We start from the raw sequence: 18,550 nt of genomic DNA, 5'->3' as shown, positions 1-18,550 counted from the left end.
TATCGAAGTGGCGCATCGACGCCGACTGAAGATATTTATTGATGGACTCTAAGTCCAGGTCGTCATGGAGGTAACTTGAACGAGCGTCTTTTTTACATTATGTAGGTACCGGTAAAATGGGGTGATTCGGGACAAATTCCAACTTTATGAACAATTATAAGGTAGTTGTTGATGTTTAAAATGCTATATCAGGATCAAAATGATTGAGTCTTGGGGCTATTTTTGTTATCCAATTTAAAACTATGCAATTAGCATTCCAGCTTAAGCAAAAAAAGCAAAAATAGATGTAATCCCTATTTACAGGAAACTGCGGTTAATGAGGACGAAATGAGGAATTTGCTAGGGTTGGCACTACTTGGTTTTAATTTATTTATTTATTTAGTTGCACCAACAAAGTGATCATCAATAAAAAACATTGTAAAACTGATAAATGACAAAAGTACAAGGCAGATGGCATGAATTATAGGTACAATCGACAGTGCATTGACAACAAAAATAAAAGTATATAACTAAAACTTGATTACATTTAATTACATACTAGCGACCCGCCCTCGCTTCGCTTCGGAAACATTAAAACACACATGAAACCAAAAAAAAAATAAAAAAAAATAAAAAAAAAGTAGCCTATGTTCATCAGGGACAATGTCGGCTTCTAATGGAGAAAGAATTTTTCAAATCGGTCCAGTAGTTTCGGAGCCTATTCGAAACAAACAAACAAACAAATCTTTCCTCTTTATAATATTAGTATAGATATATTAGTATAGATATAGATGATTAATTTATATTTACTTAGGAAATTATCCGCGACAGATTTTTCTTGTAAGTTGTGAGACAATTGGAAAAAACATCTATTTCATCACTTAAAATTAGTTTAGTGCAATCGGACAACTCCGAATGAACATTGACGGAGACCGCGCTACCTTGGAAATTATTGTAGTTCCAAAGGATTCTGTTTAAGGGAGAGTAAGCACCTAAATTTGAACGAGTGGGCTTTCTTATAAGCGGTTTATATTTCTTTGTTCTTAGTAAGTACTTAGGGGCTGATATTTTTATCTGGGTTAAGAGATTAGGTGTGTCCGTTATTCCATGAATTAATTAGGTGGATACCCCCACTCTGAACAAATATTAATATATTTTATTATGTATTACTAACACATTTTTGTCCACCTTGAGATTTCATCGTTCTTGTTACATGTCTGTGCAAAACCAACTTACTTATGGTAAATTGCTTAGGTATTTCAACTAAAGACTTATTCCTAATTTCATAGGCTTCTATTACTGTTTTTAATATTAAGGGATCATATCTCTTATAAGGATTTGCAGTCTTTGATACGTACACGCGAGGCATATCTAAAAATAGAAAACAACATGTAGCTGATAATATAAATATTTGCCAAACAATAAAATAACACTGCATTGATAATTTTGAATAAAAGTTGTAGACAAAAACATCATGAGTAAACCAGATTCTTACCAACAAATTTAAAAAATATTGTTATAACTACATACACAACCCTACAAACCTGTACCTATTTATACTTAGTTCGTTTCCATTTTACTTATTCTCAAGTATTCTCAACCCAATTGACCCCTTTTTCGTTATCCCCAAAAACAACAGATTTTTACATGTATTTTTATTTCATCAAAAACATTAAAATAATAATAACAACTGAGACTTACCTTTAATTAATATATATGATGGTTCAAACACAAAATAACATTTATAAATCACAGTCGTCTTCTATTATTATCAGATAAATACAAGAAATCAAAGTTTCTAACACTAAAATAATTACCACCACAAGAAGTTAATTTGAAATGCGATCTTTTATAAGTTAGCAGCTATTATCATGCATATTCAGAGTTGTTTTGTGAACTTCCAACGTTCTACTATTACACCACAAAAAATAGAAGATTTTGCAACGATTAAAAACTTCGATCATCAATAGTAACTATTGTTGATCGAAGATTAAAAAACTAATATTGAGCGTCGAAAGATTTTCCTGGATTTTCCCCATTCACCTCTCAATCTCTAATCGCCCCTTTTTACGGTATTATAAAATTAAGAAATTATGCAAAGCTATAGGAGTTCATAGATATTAAACTTTATTGAAAAAAGCGCGGGAAACTTCGAATGTGCTGGTCGTTTATCTATAATTAAAATTAATTTTTGATGTTAATTGGATCAGCTGGGTAATATAGTATTAATATTTTAGTATATTTGTATCTATTTAATCCACATTTTATTATTTTCTTCGTTTGATTTGGTAAGTTATTCTTATAATTTCTTAGATTGTATTAATGTTTGATCCGGACGACCCTGGGGGCTACGGCCCCCAGGTGTCGAATGAAATTACTATTGATTTTAATTCTGGAATAGATACTGAGGGATCCGTACTAGATTCCGATTGCTCTAACCAAACTAGAACTAACTCCAAAAGAAAAAGATCACATGCTAGTAAGATCTGCAAGCATTGCAACAAGAAAAAAAGAAAACATCTTAAATCTGCTATTGATAGTTGTGAATCAGACTGTAGATGTGATTTAGCCCCTCCTGCAACCATCGATACCCCAATGCAGTCAAATTCTCAATCGATAATTAATGCAAATTCAGCGTCTCAATCTTCTACTGACAACAAAAAGCGGACACAGCAGTCTATAGGTAGAATTCTTTACCAGTCGTCAGATGCCTCGCCTTTTATAGTCCATGTTCAAAAAATACAACAAAATCCAAATGATAACTCCTCTATCCACCCAATTTCATTTGGGCAGTTTTTAAAAAAAAATTCATTTAAAAATATTGTAAATGGTAGCCTGAAGCGCATTGGTCGAAACAGAATTTCACTTGCGTTTAGCCATTTTGAAGATGCTAATGCCTTCCTACATCATCCTGCAGTAATTAAGAACAATTTTAAAACTTTCATTCCGACAAATAATGTAACACGTATGGGTGTAGTAAGAGGAATTCCAACGGACTGGACAGAAGAAGAGATTTTAAAAAATATAAATGTTCCATTTGGATGTGGACCTATTCTTAAAGTAAGAAGATTAAATAAAAAACAAATTAATAATGGTAACACTAATTTTATTCCAATTGAAACAGTAGTGCTCACCTTCGATGGCCAAGTCTTACCAAAACGTGTATATTTATGTTATAATTCTTTACCTGTTGATCTGTACATATACCCAACTATTCAGTGTTTTCAATGCTGTCGATATGGTCACATTAAATCACAATGTAGGTCTTCTCCCCGTTGTTTTAAATGTGGTAATGGCCACTCAGGGGACAGTTGTAATATTGAAGAGGAAAATGTCATATGTTGCCTTTGTTCTGGATCACATTTCGCCACTAGCCGCAAATGCCCTGAATTTTTTCGACAAAAATCCATCAAAGAATCTATGGCCAAAAGTTGTCTATCATATGCAGAAGCCCTGAAATTACATCCTCCTGTTGGTAGATCATATTCAGATGTTCTGTCCACTCCAATATCTCCTCCTATATCACATATTAAAGTTTCAAATCCAAAGTCTGAAAATGTCAATAAATCTTACAAAAAAACAGTTTTTCTCAAACCTAAAACACCAGTGCAGCTTAGTAAAGGTTTTGACAAAATAGCTCATGCAAAATTAACCAATGAATATGATATTCCACTACCAACAGTTGGAACAGGATATGATCACCACTCACTTCAAAACTTGTCAACTCGTGATTTAATTCTCACTCTTATGAATTTTCTTCTTCAATCTTCACAAGTAATTTCTGAACATTCTTTACCGTCCAACACTGCCACTCTTCTTACAGATAAATCTGTAACTAACAACAATAATGGATCAGTCACAAATAATTCAGTGGAACTGTCGCAGCATTAGCTCTAAGAAATGTGACATTATCTATTTAGCAAATAAATATCAACCTTTTTTAATTTCTTTACAAGAAACTTGGCTACGTCCAGGTTTTAATTTTAGAATTCCCAAATACTCTTGTATTCGTGAAGATAGGTCAGATGGATATGGAGGTGTAGCACTTCTCATTAAAAATAATATTAGTTTTTCTCAGTTTACTATTCCAAATCATAGTTCTGATTTTTCTATTATTGCCATTACCATTAACAACATATGTTACGTTTCCCTATATATTCCACACCCCACTTCTAGTGTGTATAATGAAATAGAATCAATTTTTTCTATATTTCCCAATCCGATCTTAATCATGGGAGATTTCAATGCTCAACATGTAGCATGGGGCAGCTCCATTAGTAATCATTATGGCTCTCGACTGTTGGATATGGTCGATAAGTATAAATGGTGTATTTTAAATACTGGTAAGGCAACTCGTCGCACACAACCCCATGAAGAAATCAGTGCCCCTGATCTTTCAATCTGTACCCCTAATCTAGCTTCTATCGTTTCCTGGAATACTTTATCTTCTAGTTATGGTAGCGATCATTTTCCAATAGTGATAAATTTTCCTATAGCAACATCGTCCCGTACTAAATGTCGCTCCCCGAGAATGAAATTTAAACTTGAAAATGCTAATTGGTTTTCGTTTAAAGAAGAAGTTGAAAAGGTTATTCCTAACCTCCCGATAATCACGAAAAACAACCATGAAGTTTGCGCAGAAGCATTTGCTTTGTCTTTGATACAAGCCGCAGAAAAGGTGTTCCCAGTAAAAAAACACAATCATAATAAAATGATACCATCTCCGCCTTGGTGGGATAATGAGTGTTCATTAGCTATTAAAAAAAGAAAGCTAACAGAAAAAATATATAAAGAAAATTCTACTTCTGAAAACTTTGATTTATTATCTCGTGTAATGACTGAAACAAAAAAGCTTCTTAAAGTAAAGAAATGGGAAGGGTGGAAGACCTTTTGTGCGTCTCTATCTCCTGACGTATCACCCTCTGTAGTTTGGCAAAATATTCGCCGGTTTCGATCAGCTTTTAAGGAACCTGGTGCAACTTTTCTTCCTAATGATATAGCAGACAACTTCTTAGATAATATTGCCCCTCCGCTAGTACCGAATTTCTTTATCTCTCATACTCTTTCCCCAGTAATTAATACCAACAGCTTAACTAGTCTTGATTCTCCTTTTAGCCTTTCAGAGCTGAAAGGAGTTTTAGCATACGTTAAAGATTCTGCCCCTGGCACTGATGGTATACCCTATTCGTTTTTCTCTCACTTAAGTGATTCTAGCCTTCTTTACTTTTTAAGTTTGATAAATTCCATTATGATTTCTGGCAATATCCCCACTTCGTGGAAATTACAAGAAGTAATCTCTATTTTAAAACCGAATAAGCCTCCTTCTGATGCGAACTCGTATAGACCAATAGCCCTCGCATCTGTTCTCGCAAAATTAACAGAACATCTAATAAAAAATCGGTTAGAATGGTTTCTTGAATCTAATGATATTCTTGCTCCGAACCAATACGGCTTTAGGAAAGGTCGGAGCACTATGGATAATCTTGGAATATTTACAACTGATATTAGATTATCCTTTAGTAATAATGAATCAACACTTGCAGCATTTTTAGATATACATGCTGCTTACGATAACGTCGATCTTCACATATTAAAGCTAAAACTCCTTAAGCTCAATGTTCCCTTTTTGATTACTAATTTTATTATTAATTACTTGTCTGGTAGAGTAATAACTATGGATACGGGCGATTCAAACCATAAATCTAGAACTTTATGGAAGGGCTTACCCCAGGGATGTGTTATTAGCCCTACTTTGTATAACATTTACACACATGACCTAGATAAAGCAATTCAAATACCTAATGGTGATTCTAATAACGTGTCTATATTACAATATGCAGATGATCTAGTTTTATACGTTTCAGGGCGATCTGTTTTAGAATTAAGTGACTTTTTAAGTCGAGCACTGTCCAAACTTAAATTTTGGCTTGACTCCAACGCTCTTAATCTTTCTGTTTCAAAAAGTTGCATTGTGTTATTTTCTAGAATGCGGCTTCCTCCTCCTGTTTCCGTATATTTTGATAATAAACTTATTCCATCTCAAAATGAAATAAAATTTTTAGGAGTTATTCTAGACGCCAAATTATCAGGTTTATCACATTGTTATTACGTTATAGCTAGATGCGAACGAGTTTTGAATATTATGAGATGTTTAACTGGAGTCTGGTGGGGTGGACATCCATATAATCTAAAGCTCCTATACAACGCTCTCATACGAAGTATTTTAGATTATGGTACTTACTTTCTTGAACCATGTAATGCAGGCGGACTAAATAAGCTTGATGGCATACAATCAAAAGCTCTCCGTTTAATAACCGGTGCAATGAAATCTAGTCCTATCAATGCTTTACAAGTTGAGTGTGTTGACCCTCCTCTGCGACTCCGTCGTCAATATCTTTGTGACAAGTTTCTGTTCCGTGCTCTACAATTTACCAAGCATCCCCTTCACACCAAATTATCTACTTTATCACATTTAGTTTCATCTTCCCCCTACTGGAGGCACAAGTCTCTACCTTGTTTAGTCGTGAGTTTTCGTAAATTTTCCTCTTTGCTTGCCCCCACTCACATGTCTCATCGTCTCTCTATTTTTTCTGCTGAATATGAAGCATTAACTCTTGTTCCTAAAATTCATTTTACCTTAGATATATCTCGATCCATTTTTTCTGCCAATATCGATTTTAATATCATCTTAGATAGAGAGTGGTCAGATCGACATTACATTTATAGCGATGCATCTAAAAATTCTTCCTCTGGTCTCGTTGGTGTTGGAGTTTATCATCAACAATCAAAAATTGTCCAAAAAATTAAACTTCCACCAGAAAGCTCTGTTTTTACTGGGGAATGCTACGGATTATTTAAAGCTATAGAATATGTTAATTTGATGAAATTACATAAATCTGTTATTTTTTCTGATTCCAAAAGTGCGCTTCAGGCACTCCAGAAATTTCCTTTCAAATCTTGCGCCAATTACCCTGTTATTGTAGATTGTAGAAAATTACTGTGGGAATGTAATTTAAAAGGTTTCGATGTAATTTTTGCCTGGATTCCTAGTCACGTGGGTATTTCTGGCAATGAATTTGCTGATAAACTTGCCAATGATGCTGTGGATTGTGGAGATATTTATCCATACAAAATCTTCATAAATGATCTTTTGTGTCTTCCGAATTCAGACCTGCGCGAATCTTGGGGACAAACATGGGCTATTTCTAGTCAATATAAAGGAAAGAATTATGCCCAAATACAATCTGTCATTCCTACCAAGCCTTGGTTTTACAATTTTAGATTTAGTAAGATCACGACTACTATCATAATCCGGATGAGACTGGGTCATGCTTGCACTCCATCTCATTTGACTAGATTGGGTATAGTCAATAACAATATGTGTGATTGCGGCGCTGATGTTGGCAATTTAAATCATATTTTTTTCGCGTGCTCCTTAAATGACTGTTCCTCATTTATTGATTTATTAACATCCCTTGGTATTCCACTCCCGACTTCTATTAATACTTTGCTGTGTACTATGAACTATGATATTTATTTATGTATTTCAAATTTTATCCTGAAACATAATATCAAATTGTAATTATGTATATAAATACCTACCTGATCCATTCTTTTTAATTATCCGTTTTTTCCTTTTTCTCCTGTTTCCCTACCTTGTATGTGGCTAAATGCACAAACAGTGCAAGCTAAAAAAGAAAAAAAAAAAAGAAAAAAAAAAATTAAACTTTATTTAGGTATTTGAAAAACGCAAAACTTCTTTTAATTGAGTCTTTCTTGTCATGGATCTTAATTTTTTCTGTAAGGAATTACCTAAAATAGTACGTATTATTAATTGAATTTTATGGGAATTTATGAAATATAAACATTAAACCTTAGATAAAGTCTTATCCAAAGCTTTTAATTTAATAATTTTCAGGAACTTCATGCACATTTAAATGGATCTTTGAGCCAAGCAACTATGCTTCAGCTTCAAAGGTATTATGTCGACGCTGGCATATCTGATAAAACAAACACATTTCTCGACGAATTTCAAATAGGCGCTGGAGATACAAGAAATTTATCAGAGTAAGTTCCGAGAGAAAGCTTTTATAATGCTCTTTTATATGTAGTATTTATGTCCTAGGATAAATATTTATTTGCACTTTATTGTGTACAATATGTAATATAATAAATAACTCATAATTTATAATACCTACACTAAGTAAATGTAAGTCAAAGTTTTATAGAGCTTCTCCAGCTGTGTTTGGCACGGACGTCCGAGAACGGCCATCAGTCGTGGGCCGTATGCTGTAGTTAAAAGCATCAAAATATATAAAAACATTTTTTTTCCTGCAACTGTTTGAATTTCAGATGTTTCCAAGTATTCAGTATTGCACATTCATTAACAAGCACGTCTGAAGCATTAGTAATGGCTACAGAACTGACACTCCAAGAATTTCAAGAAGATGGGTGTTGTTATATTGAGCTGAGAAGTACTCCACGTGACACACAGTACATAACAAAGAAGCAATATATTGATAGTATTATAAGGGCTATGGAGTAAGTAATTAAAGGCATCAGCATTTTCATTTTCTAAATAGAAAAATTATGTTATGCTATTTGATTAATCGTATAACATATTTGGACAGTAAAGCATATAAGCCCAGATAGTTGATACCTATTAGTGGATCCTTAAGGTAAACAGCATTATTCAAATTGGAATCCCAGGTGTCAGATTACTTAAGATCAAGTGGGCTAATCATCTGTTTATATTTACTTTAAAAAAAAAAAAAAAAAAACAATACTAAATTACTGCATTTTACTTATTTCAGAAAACCATCAATAAACCTCTCTATCATATCTAAATTGATTATATCAATAAATAGGGCATCCCAGCTACAAGAAGTGGAGGAAATAGCTGATATTGCAATAGAAAGGCATAAAATACACCCTGACACAGTTGTGGGAATAGAATTAAGTGGTAACCCAGCAGTGGGAAATTTTGGAGATTTTATACCAGCTTTGAATAGAGCAAGACAATCTGGACTCAAAGTAACTTTTACTTAATTTGGATATAAAGGAACTTGCGTACAATATTACTAACAAATACTGAAAACAGTTAAATTCAGTGAGCCAAAGTAGCTGGTGGATTCAATCTGCATCACTTGTGTACCTGCTTTAATTATTTTTCCATTTAAAAGTTATTTAAAAATCAATCATCAAACAAGTTATGGGTAACAGAACATGTATTCAAGACAACAAAAAGTATTCAATATCCAGACATACAATCAATAACTCCAACAAACTCAAACACACGTGCTGCAATCACATACAAAAAATACTAAAATGTCAGCAGTTAGTAGGCTGCGGCTTGGCTCTGCCCTTGGCATTACTGACGTCCATTAGCGACGGTAACCAGCTACCATCAGATGGGCCGTAAGCTTGTCGGTCTAGAAGGGCAGTATAAAAAAATTTATGAACTTTATCTCTTATCTCCTTTTTTAGAATGGTCTGTCTAAGCTAACTCAGTTAACTGCCACCCAAGTTAATCAGTTTTCTGGAGAATTGAATGGGCATGGGCTGAAGGATCGGCTTATTCTATACTAGGCACCTAAGTCAAGTCACAAATTGCATTTGTTAAATGAACATTATACAAAAAGCATGAAAAAATAGTCCCTAAAGAAAAATCAAAGCTTAAATTAACAGGTAACACTGCATTGTGGAGAAGTATGCAACCCTGAGGAAGTACTGGAAATGTTAAATTTTAAACCTGAAAGAATTGGACACGGAGTTTGCATTCACCCTAAATATGGGGGGACGGAAGAAACATGGATAGCACTTTGCCAATCAAAGATACCTGTGGGTTAGTCTTGGTAACATTCAATATGATTTATATATGAGTATTCACAAGAGCCGTATACAAGTGTATAAAAGCCTTAAGAGTATATTATTAATATACCAGTTTGTAGTGGTTTAATTATTTTGAGGAGTCAAAAATAATATTTTAAATATTTGTTAGATTTATCTATACTGTTCTTTATCATTCTTTTAAACCATTTCCAGTGGCACTGTTATTTAATGGATTTCGGAATTATAAATATATATTCCTATATCAAGAAAATGAATTAAAAACAAAACTATATTATCCATACAACCTTTATCACTACTGAACTTTCTTATTCCTAAGCTACCAATATTCATCTTCTTAGTCGTCACACTCTTAGAGTATTCGTGATCAAACTGTTGCATTGTACAATAATAATAATCAAGGACGAGCCTTACACGTCACCTGTCTCCAAAATGTGTGTGTGTGTGTGTGTCCTGTGCTATGGGAAAAGGAGACTGATACATATACGTTTAAATATATACATACATATATAGACATAACCCAACCAGATAAAGCAAACTTTGGATTAGCTTTGATGCGCCTCACAATGTCCTCTCATCGCGAAAGACAGCAAGCGCCAACATTAAACTCCATCAAAAAGAATTTTTACTGACTCGAAATATAGAAATTTTTAAACGCACCCTACAAACAAAACTGCTAGTGTATTTCGTAAAATAAAAAGAATATAGCGAAAATAGCTACCGTCATTTATGTGTATCAGTTATCTAATACATATGTATGTATTAATGGTACATATTATTTAAATTCTGTTTTAATACAATTCATACTCACTACCGCCACCACCAATATGCTCCAATGAAATCATTTCCGTTTTTAATTGGAGTTCCGTAACAATGTTTCTAACCGAACCTTAAACCGCTTCACTTATTTATTATACCATTTTACTGTTCTTAACAGAAGTCGCTAATTTTCCAGAAGTATGTCTGACAAGCAACGTGAATACAAAAATAACGCCCGATTACGAGTCGCATCATTTCAAAGAACTTATTGAAGCTGGATTGTCTGTTGTACTTTGTGTAAGAAAAATAATATTTTAATGGGATGTGTACATACCTACCTAATGTTTATGTGTTGATTTTATTTGTCTATTTATATCGTTGTTTGTTTGTTTTAGACTGATGACAAAGGAGTATTTGCGACATCTCTGTCTCAAGAATACAGGCTATGTGCTGAATCATTTGCACTTACACGGATTCAAGTAGCAAAATTATCTTTAGACGCAGCACAATGCATATTTTCAGAAGCGAATATTAGAGAGTTAATCATTGGAAAGATTTTAAAATTTATGAACGATTATACCTCATAATTCTCAATAAAGGGTTTCAATAATTGAATAAACAGATTGTCTTATATACTAACGATATACTAGCGAGTGGGTAGGCCCAATACTCAATATTCACAGCCCGTAGAAAAAATATCCATCTGCCCTGGTCACTAATCGAGTTCTTCTCCAAACACTCGTACGTTTAACAGATGTACTGACTCACGGAACACATTTTCTAAGTGCTACAGAGAACTAGATTTTTACACAGGAACACTGTAATAGTATTTTTTTTATTGCCCCTGTAGGCAGACGAGCATACGGCCCTCCTAATGTGAGTGGTTGCCGTCGCCCACCGACTTCAGTAGCAATGCCAGGGGCAGAGCAAAGCCGCTGCCTACCGCTAAGTACTGTCCATAAGCGTCGTTTGAAGAAGAACATGTCATAGCACTCAGGGAACACCGCGGAGGGGAGTTCATTCTAAAATCGTACGGTACGTGGCAAAAATGATCTCTGGAAACGTACTGTGGACGAACGCAGTGGCTCCAGGTAGTATGGATGAACTCTACTCCGGTGGCGGGCGGTGCGATGGTAAAAACGAGATCATAGAATCGTCTCAAACAATTTCTCAGAGAACTCCCCATGGAACATATGGTTCAAAATACAGAGAAAAACGTAGTCCCTCCGCAGACCCAGAGGTTCCAATATACTTTATGCGACATGCACATCCCGGACAGTCTTGTTTATTTTTCGACACTTTTTCGAATCACTCATCTCCGAGGGAACTCGTGTCTCTCACCGCTTAATCACAGCCGGAGGCAAGACTGCTCTCTTCCTGCTGCTACCACATTCCCCTGTCGCCGCCGAAGAAATAATAATGCTTTGCCGAAAACACAGCTGTACTATCCCGGTAGAAACAACTTCTTTATACCGTAGCCGGAACCCTAGGAGTTAATTTTACAAGTAGCGCTTCGAAGTTGTCACTACCAAAATACAGCTCTGCTTTTTCAAAGAGGAAGCTCGAACGCAGGAATGTCGCCTTCCATCATGACCTTCCGTCTTAGTTGTAAAGTTAATCCGTGAAGCCTCGCTCATCAAGCTTTACCCTATCATCTGCAAGTGGAGTTACTCGGAGTTCATTTGTGGTAAAGTGACCTTTTACAGAATTTGAATAAATTCAAACATCACATGTGCGACTATGGTGTTAGCTCACGTGGCACGCACCCACATAAACCCCATTAAACTTCAATGTAGGTGTCGGAACACCATGACGGAACACATACAAAATTCCTCAGAGAAATGTACATCTCGAATTTTTCCAAAATATTACAGACGTTAATTTACGACAGCGATATAATGTGATAACCCACTTACTGTGGCCGCCGCTAACTATGCCCCTTACTCTCACGCAGTAACAAGCCACCGTTGGATTCTTAGACAGACTTGTTTGATCCACTTGAACCACTTTTAATGCAGTCGGTTTTTTTTTTATTTTTTATTGCTTCGATGGGTGGACGAGCTCACAGCCCACCTGGTGTTAAGTGGTTACTGGAGCCCATAGACATCTACAACGTAAATGCGCCACCCACCTTGAGATATAAGTTCTAAGGTCTCAGTATAGTTACAACGGCTACCCCACCCTTCGAACCGAAACGCATTACTGCTTCACGGCGGAAATAGGCGGGGTGGTGGTACCTACCCGTGCAGACTCCCAAGAGGTCCTACCACCAGTGATTACGCAAATTATAATTTTGCAGGTTTAATTTTTATCACACGATGTTATTCCTTCACCGTGGAAGTCAATCGTGAACATTTGTTGAGTACGTATTTCATTAGAAAAATTGGTACCCGCCTGCGGGATTCGAACACCGGTGCATCGCTACACACGAATGCACCGGATGTCTTATCCTTTAGGCCACGACGACTACAGAACGGGTGCTACTAGTTGTAACGCTAGCAACAGCTAAACTACAGGTCACCGTATTCATCGAAGAGTTCGATATAAAATTTAGTCCATAGTATCAGCCCAGCAAGAATCTCAGCAGCTCGCGCAAAATATTAGGGCTGTACAAACATTTAAATGCACTCGAATTGGGTGTCTATGGCTAGTTTTAAATCCTGTGGCTTGTAATATATGAGTCATAGTCGACTCATATATTACAAGCCACAGGCGGCAATCTGACTTTTGGACAATGATTGGTAAATCAGAAAAACGAATTATTGACTTTGTATTCCATTGGCAGTCACAAAACTCTTCGGAACGACATCTTAGATAAATAACAGGTTAACTATTAACCTTTATTTAATGCAGGTTTTGAACCGTATTCTTTGAAGGAGACGATTATATTCAAATAAATCTGTATTGAAATATCAATAAATTTTTTTTGTCCAAATGCACAGATTGCCACCTTTGATAATAGACGACTCATATATAAGTGAAATTGAATTGATGAAAGAATGAATTATATAAAAGCATCGAATTGATAGTGCAAAAGTGGGAATATAAATTTTTTATTTCATTCCGTTTTATGAATTATACATGACTTCTACTGTAATAACAAAAATTTTGTCGATAATGGTCTGTGTTTCCTTTGCCTGTCCAATGGATGAATTAAACAAGAATAACCTCAAAACTTCTAGTTTGGTCAAGTTTGGTGGAATATTTCAGATATAAAAATACAATACTCAGCAAAAGACAAAAATGAGCGACATTGATTTTCCTAGTCCAAAAGGTGCAGATTCCGAACTTCAGGATTTCTTAATACAAGAAAAACAAAAGGCACAGTTCCAAGCACAGGTAATATAAAGAATATTGTTTTATTGCAATAGGAATCGCTGAATATCTAATAAATACCAAAAATATTTTGTTTCTTTAAATCATTTTTATATTAATAAACATGTTAAATTAATAGGCATTACTGTTAAGTTAGAGATATGTCCAAGTAGAACAAAGACGTTTCAATTAACTTTAGATGATTTTGTTGTATTTTTCAGATACACGAATTCAATAGTTTCTGTTGGGACAAGTGTATTGAAAAACCTGGAGCTAAGCTGGACTCTCGGACCGAAACATGTATCACAAACTGTGTGGAAAGATTCATTGATACCTCACTATTAATAACAAATAGATTTGCACAGATGCTAGAAAAGGGAGGCGGAATGCATTGATGTCTAAAATATCTGAAACTTTCAGTTTCAGTTCATAAAGTAATACAATGAGAACTATAAATTTATATTAGTGTAATAGTAGATTAGTAAATTACTGTTGATGATTGACTGTTTCACTGTTATTGTGTAATAATAATAATTTTGCATACTTAGACTTAGGAAATCTGAATTTGAGCATGTAATTGTTGTTTGTAATGCACAGGCCATAATACACATCCGTGCTAGTCTGACGTAATTATCTATTTCCCTCTAATGCATATTGTACTTTGATAGCTCCAATACAAAATTTATGTGGAAAGAGCCTTTTAGTTCAAGCTTGAATCTTATTGGTTCAGAACAGACATCTAATATTAGTTCAGCTTTATTACATAGGTAATTCTGCTTGATTATATGTTAGAAATATGCAACAAAGATAATTTTCCAATAATAAATATTGTTGCCTCAATGTGTATGACCTTCCATTTCCCTTAATACAATAAATTGAATTTTTTTTATAAAGATCACTGGCTGAACTCTCAGCCCATCTGGTGTTAGGTGGTTACTGGAGCCCATAGACATCTACAACGTAAATGCGCCACCCACCTTGAGATATAACCTCTAAGGTCTCAGTATAGTTACAATGGCTGCCCCGCCATTCAAACCAAAAAGCATCACTGCTTCATTGCAGAAGTAGTTAGGGTACTGAAACTTAACTGCACTGACTCACAAAATATCCTACCACCAGTCATCATCATCATGCTTTCCTATTACCCTCTGCTGGGGTGTAGGGCTCGAATCAAAATTTTCCATTTGTATTGGTCTTGGGCAGTCTGTTCTAGCTCCTCCCACCAGTAATGCAAATTATAATTTTGCAGATTTGATTTTTATTACACTATGTTATTCCTTCACTACCAAGAATATTTAATTTTGATGTTTATCAAATTTATTTTTACACATCCTTGATTATAAAACTTACGAATTATTATGTAATTAACATTCTGAACATTCTACAGAAACATAAGATAAAAAGAGTACATATTTCAATTTAAAACTTTTTCAGTTATCTTGTTATTGCTGTAACTTACTAATCTATGTAGTATTAAGCAGCTACTAGATGTTTGCTGGTCTGCTTACAACACCAACAAATAAAACTAAACCAATTTTATGGGTGGTACAGGGGAGCCTTGTGAGCCTGCACATGCCAACAACATACCAACACTACCCATAATAACTAGTATATAATAATAAGTCATTCTGGTCATTCTGGTTTGAAGTGTAGAACGACCACCAATAAGACTTAGACCACAAGCCTCAGGTTTACATTACATACATCTTAACAATAAAAAAGTGAATAAGACTAAAGTTAAATTGGTATAACCCAAATAAAAATAAAAATCTAAATGAAAAAACGAAATTTAATGCACAGTTTATTTTTAGTACTCAGCAGATCAATTATTATCATTTTAATATGGTTTTACATAACATAGTATAAAAACAATAGCTTCAGTTCTTCGCCATTGTGATTTCGTGAAGAAAATGTTAAGATAATTTTACAAAATTTTAGTGAAGAACATTTTATCTTCCTACTCGACCGAGTTTGGTATCAGTTCGAGGGTCAGCAGTAACAGTTTGGACAGCAACTAAAGCTTCATTAATTTTTGTTTGTAAATTTCTAAGATCCTGAACAAACAGTAACTTTAACACATCTGAGGGTTGATTAACTAAATTGACTTCAGTTTGTAGGGGTTCCGGATGCGGAGAAGTTTTCAGTACTTTGGCTAAGGCAGCAAGTCTTATTTTAGGATCTGGATGAGGACCAATGCTCGCTACTGTACAGACTCTGTTGACACCTGCTTTGAATGCTTGACTTGAGACTGAAAATAGATTTGGAATATTACCAAAGATCACCAAAGAAACGTGATGAGTATAGAGATCAGGGCCTCAACGGAATTTTATTAAAGAATTGAAGTTGAAGTTTGGAATATTAAAAGCATTAGAAATAAAGAAGAATCAAGATAATCTAAGCTAACATATTAATAAAATTTTAGAACCATTAGTAACAAATTCAATTCTTGTTGGCAATTATTTAAACAAGTTTAATTATTTAATTGTAATTACAAAATTAGTTTTTGATAGTTAGAAATTAAAATGTTTTTCTAAATTTTATTATGGATGTACTTACAGTCCAGATTGTCTAATGGATTAGAAGACACGACATTGGGAGCTTTCTTTTTCTCTTCAACTTTAGCATTTTTATATTTGTCAACTGTAAAATAAAATTAGACATTCTTATAAATTTTGATGATTACTGATCATAGAGCATTTTGTAAACCCACATGGGTAAACACCACCACCCTGCCTATTTATGACGCAGAGGAGAGCCTTGTGTTCTAGTCTGAAGGGTGGAATAATTGCTATGTTTTAATGGAGTCTTAGACTTCATGTCTCAAACATGCAGCATTCAAGTTATCTCTGTATGCTCCCGTAACGACTTAATATCAATTGGGCAATGAGCTTGTTTAAATGTCTAAGTATTAAAAAAGAAAAATACGGTAGCAAGTAAAGAAATAATTTGACATGAAATATTTAATTAAAATTTTCTGTTTACCATTATCCGCGTATTCCAACCGCACCGCATACGACAATAGCCAATTGAGTTGTTCATTCAGCGTCCCTTCTGCCGCTGGACTCACCAAATCTTTCTGATACGTATTGTATGCCTCCTTCCAGAAATCGGAATCAATATTTCTCAACCCTTCTCGGTCCTCAATTTTGTAATGCCTTATTTTTTGATCTTCTAACCACAGCACCACACTTCTGTACTCCTTCTCATCTAAAAATTGCAGAGACTTGTTATTTACAATCTTCACTCACGAGTTTTAACGAACGGGTCATCAAATTAAACAAAACCTTCGCAGTTAAAGAACTCTGGATTTGGATGACCTAATGCACTTAGTTTCAATTTAAATAAATTTGACATTGTTAAAAAACTGTAAGTTTTTAGATAGCAAATTGTAGTAAATTTCACAAAATTAACCAAATGCAATTCGACATGACGATAGCATAGATAGTAGACATAAGTGTATAATCTATGGTAGAGACCAATATTTGACAATTGACATTAGGAACGCGATCTGAGATCGAAATATCGAATAATTAATCTTTTCAACAAAAACCATTTGATTTGTACCAAAATGAGTAGATCTAAGACATTAGATAATTGAAATTGTATTATTTTTTTATTATAACGCAACAAAAAATAATTCACACTTAAATTAGTGTAACACTCCGATCAACTGCTTCTTTTAGATGAGCGAAATAAATGGGGTTGGCTACTGTCAAAGTGGCGCTGGTGTGCATTGTTCCCATAACATTCAATATTTGTATTGGAACTTTTGATTAAAAATTATTTTAAGCACAATGACGCGTTGTTTTGTGCCAATATCCTCAGAAATTGGAGTACATCAATTCTCGAAGGACAAGAAAATTGGAAGACTGCGGTTAAAGGCCATTTGACACGAAAAAAGTACTCCCACAAAAAATTCGAGGTTATGTCGTAAACACTTTGTGGAATCTGACTATAAAAACTCGCTGGAGTAGAGTGGTCGGCATATCAAGAGAAGATCAATTTTTAATGTTACTAATTAAGCTTAGAAGAAACACAACAGATTTTGAATTAAGTAAAACTGAAGTGTCTAATATTGTTGTAACATGGATAAATTTTGTCAGTGATATCTAGAGCCTAATTGACATTTGCCCTAGCCGCAGCTTATTAAATTATTATATGCCTAATTGTTTTAGAACACATTATCCCTCCACAAGGGTGATTATATATGGGACTGAAATAGGCATACAGAAGCCTAGTCAACCTGATGCTCAAATAGCGTCATTTAGTTGTTATAAACATAAAAATACCGTGAAATTTTTGGTAGGAGCTTCACCAGGGGGATTATTATCATATGTTTTAAACGGCTACGCTGGTTCTGCAAGTGATCGACAGATACTAGAACGAAGTAAGCTGCTCCAGATTTGTGATTCTGGAGATAGTATTATCGCAGACAGAGGTTTTAATGTACAGGATCTGTTTGCCCCTAAAGGAATTAGTATAAATATGCCATCTTTTTTAAAAGGTAAATCACAAATCCCAGGTGTTCAGTTAAAGATAGATCAAAAATTAGCTAGTCAGAGGGTTCACATAGCACACGTTTCCACGACACCTATGAGGTAGTGTACTTAGCGCGTTTTTTTAACGTGGTTTCCCCAGTAGGCTTACT

At 34.6% G+C, this 18,550-nt stretch overlaps 4 protein-coding genes across 5 annotated transcripts in view; 3 read left to right on the top strand and 1 right to left on the bottom strand.

Moving 5' to 3' along the window:
- Window positions 1–18,550, top strand: part of LOC134199939 (uncharacterized protein K02A2.6-like) — a 933,609-nt gene that overhangs the window by 18,611 nt on the left and 896,448 nt on the right. The gene's annotated exons all lie outside the window — the stretch shown is intronic.
- Window positions 7,104–11,206, top strand: LOC101745088 (adenosine deaminase-like protein). Its single transcript, XM_004927914.5, has 7 exons — window positions 7,104–7,799; window positions 7,898–8,046; window positions 8,332–8,520; window positions 8,793–9,012; window positions 9,667–9,823; window positions 10,784–10,884; window positions 10,983–11,206. Exons 1-7 carry the CDS (start codon window positions 7,761–7,763, stop codon window positions 11,172–11,174), a joined length of 1,047 nt encoding a protein of 348 aa, XP_004927971.1. The 5' UTR covers window positions 7,104–7,760; the 3' UTR covers window positions 11,175–11,206.
- LOC692908 (translocase of inner mitochondrial membrane 8 homolog b) lies at window positions 13,753–14,622 on the top strand (the record flags this gene model as incomplete). Its single annotated transcript, NM_001046751.1, is given in 2 exon segments — window positions 13,753–13,926; window positions 14,124–14,622. Coding segments are annotated over 2 exon segments (270 nt in total). The 3' UTR covers window positions 14,298–14,622.
- LOC101741936 (RNA transcription, translation and transport factor protein) lies at window positions 15,691–17,407 on the bottom strand. Its single transcript, XM_004933834.5, has 4 exons — window positions 17,187–17,407; window positions 16,885–17,109; window positions 16,459–16,542; window positions 15,691–16,150 (listed from the first exon to the last, which is right to left on the bottom strand). Exons 1-4 carry the CDS (start codon window positions 17,254–17,256, stop codon window positions 15,852–15,854), a joined length of 678 nt encoding a protein of 225 aa, XP_004933891.1. The 5' UTR covers window positions 17,257–17,407; the 3' UTR covers window positions 15,691–15,851.

This window comes from Bombyx mori, chromosome 13 (assembly GCF_030269925.1).
Source record: "Bombyx mori chromosome 13, ASM3026992v2".
Lineage (NCBI taxonomy): Eukaryota > Metazoa > Arthropoda > Insecta > Lepidoptera > Bombycidae > Bombyx > Bombyx mori.
The sequence above is the reverse complement of the archived record's forward strand: the minus strand, read 5'-3'. Positions and strand labels throughout refer to the sequence as shown.

Excerpts from the sequence above, each read along its gene's own strand:
- LOC101745088 (XM_004927914.5), top strand. The coding sequence starts at position 7,761 with ATGGATCTTAATTTTTTCTGTAAGGAATTACCTAAAATA. Across the intron at positions 9,824-10,783 it reads CCAATCAAAGATACCTGTGG|AAGTATGTCTGACAAGCAAC; the intron begins GTTAGTCTTGGT and ends CTAATTTTCCAG. Across the intron at positions 10,885-10,982 it reads GATTGTCTGTTGTACTTTGT|ACTGATGACAAAGGAGTATT; the intron begins GTAAGAAAAATA and ends TGTTTGTTTTAG.
- LOC101741936 (XM_004933834.5), bottom strand. The coding sequence starts at position 17,256 with ATGTCAAATTTATTTAAATTGAAACTAAGTGCATTAGGTCATCCAAAT. Across the intron at positions 17,110-17,186 it reads AGAGTTCTTTAACTGCGAAG|ATGAGAAGGAGTACAGAAGT; the intron begins GTTTTGTTTAAT and ends TGCAATTTTTAG. Across the intron at positions 16,543-16,884 it reads GTTGGAATACGCGGATAATG|TTGACAAATATAAAAATGCT; the intron begins GTAAACAGAAAA and ends TTTATTTTACAG.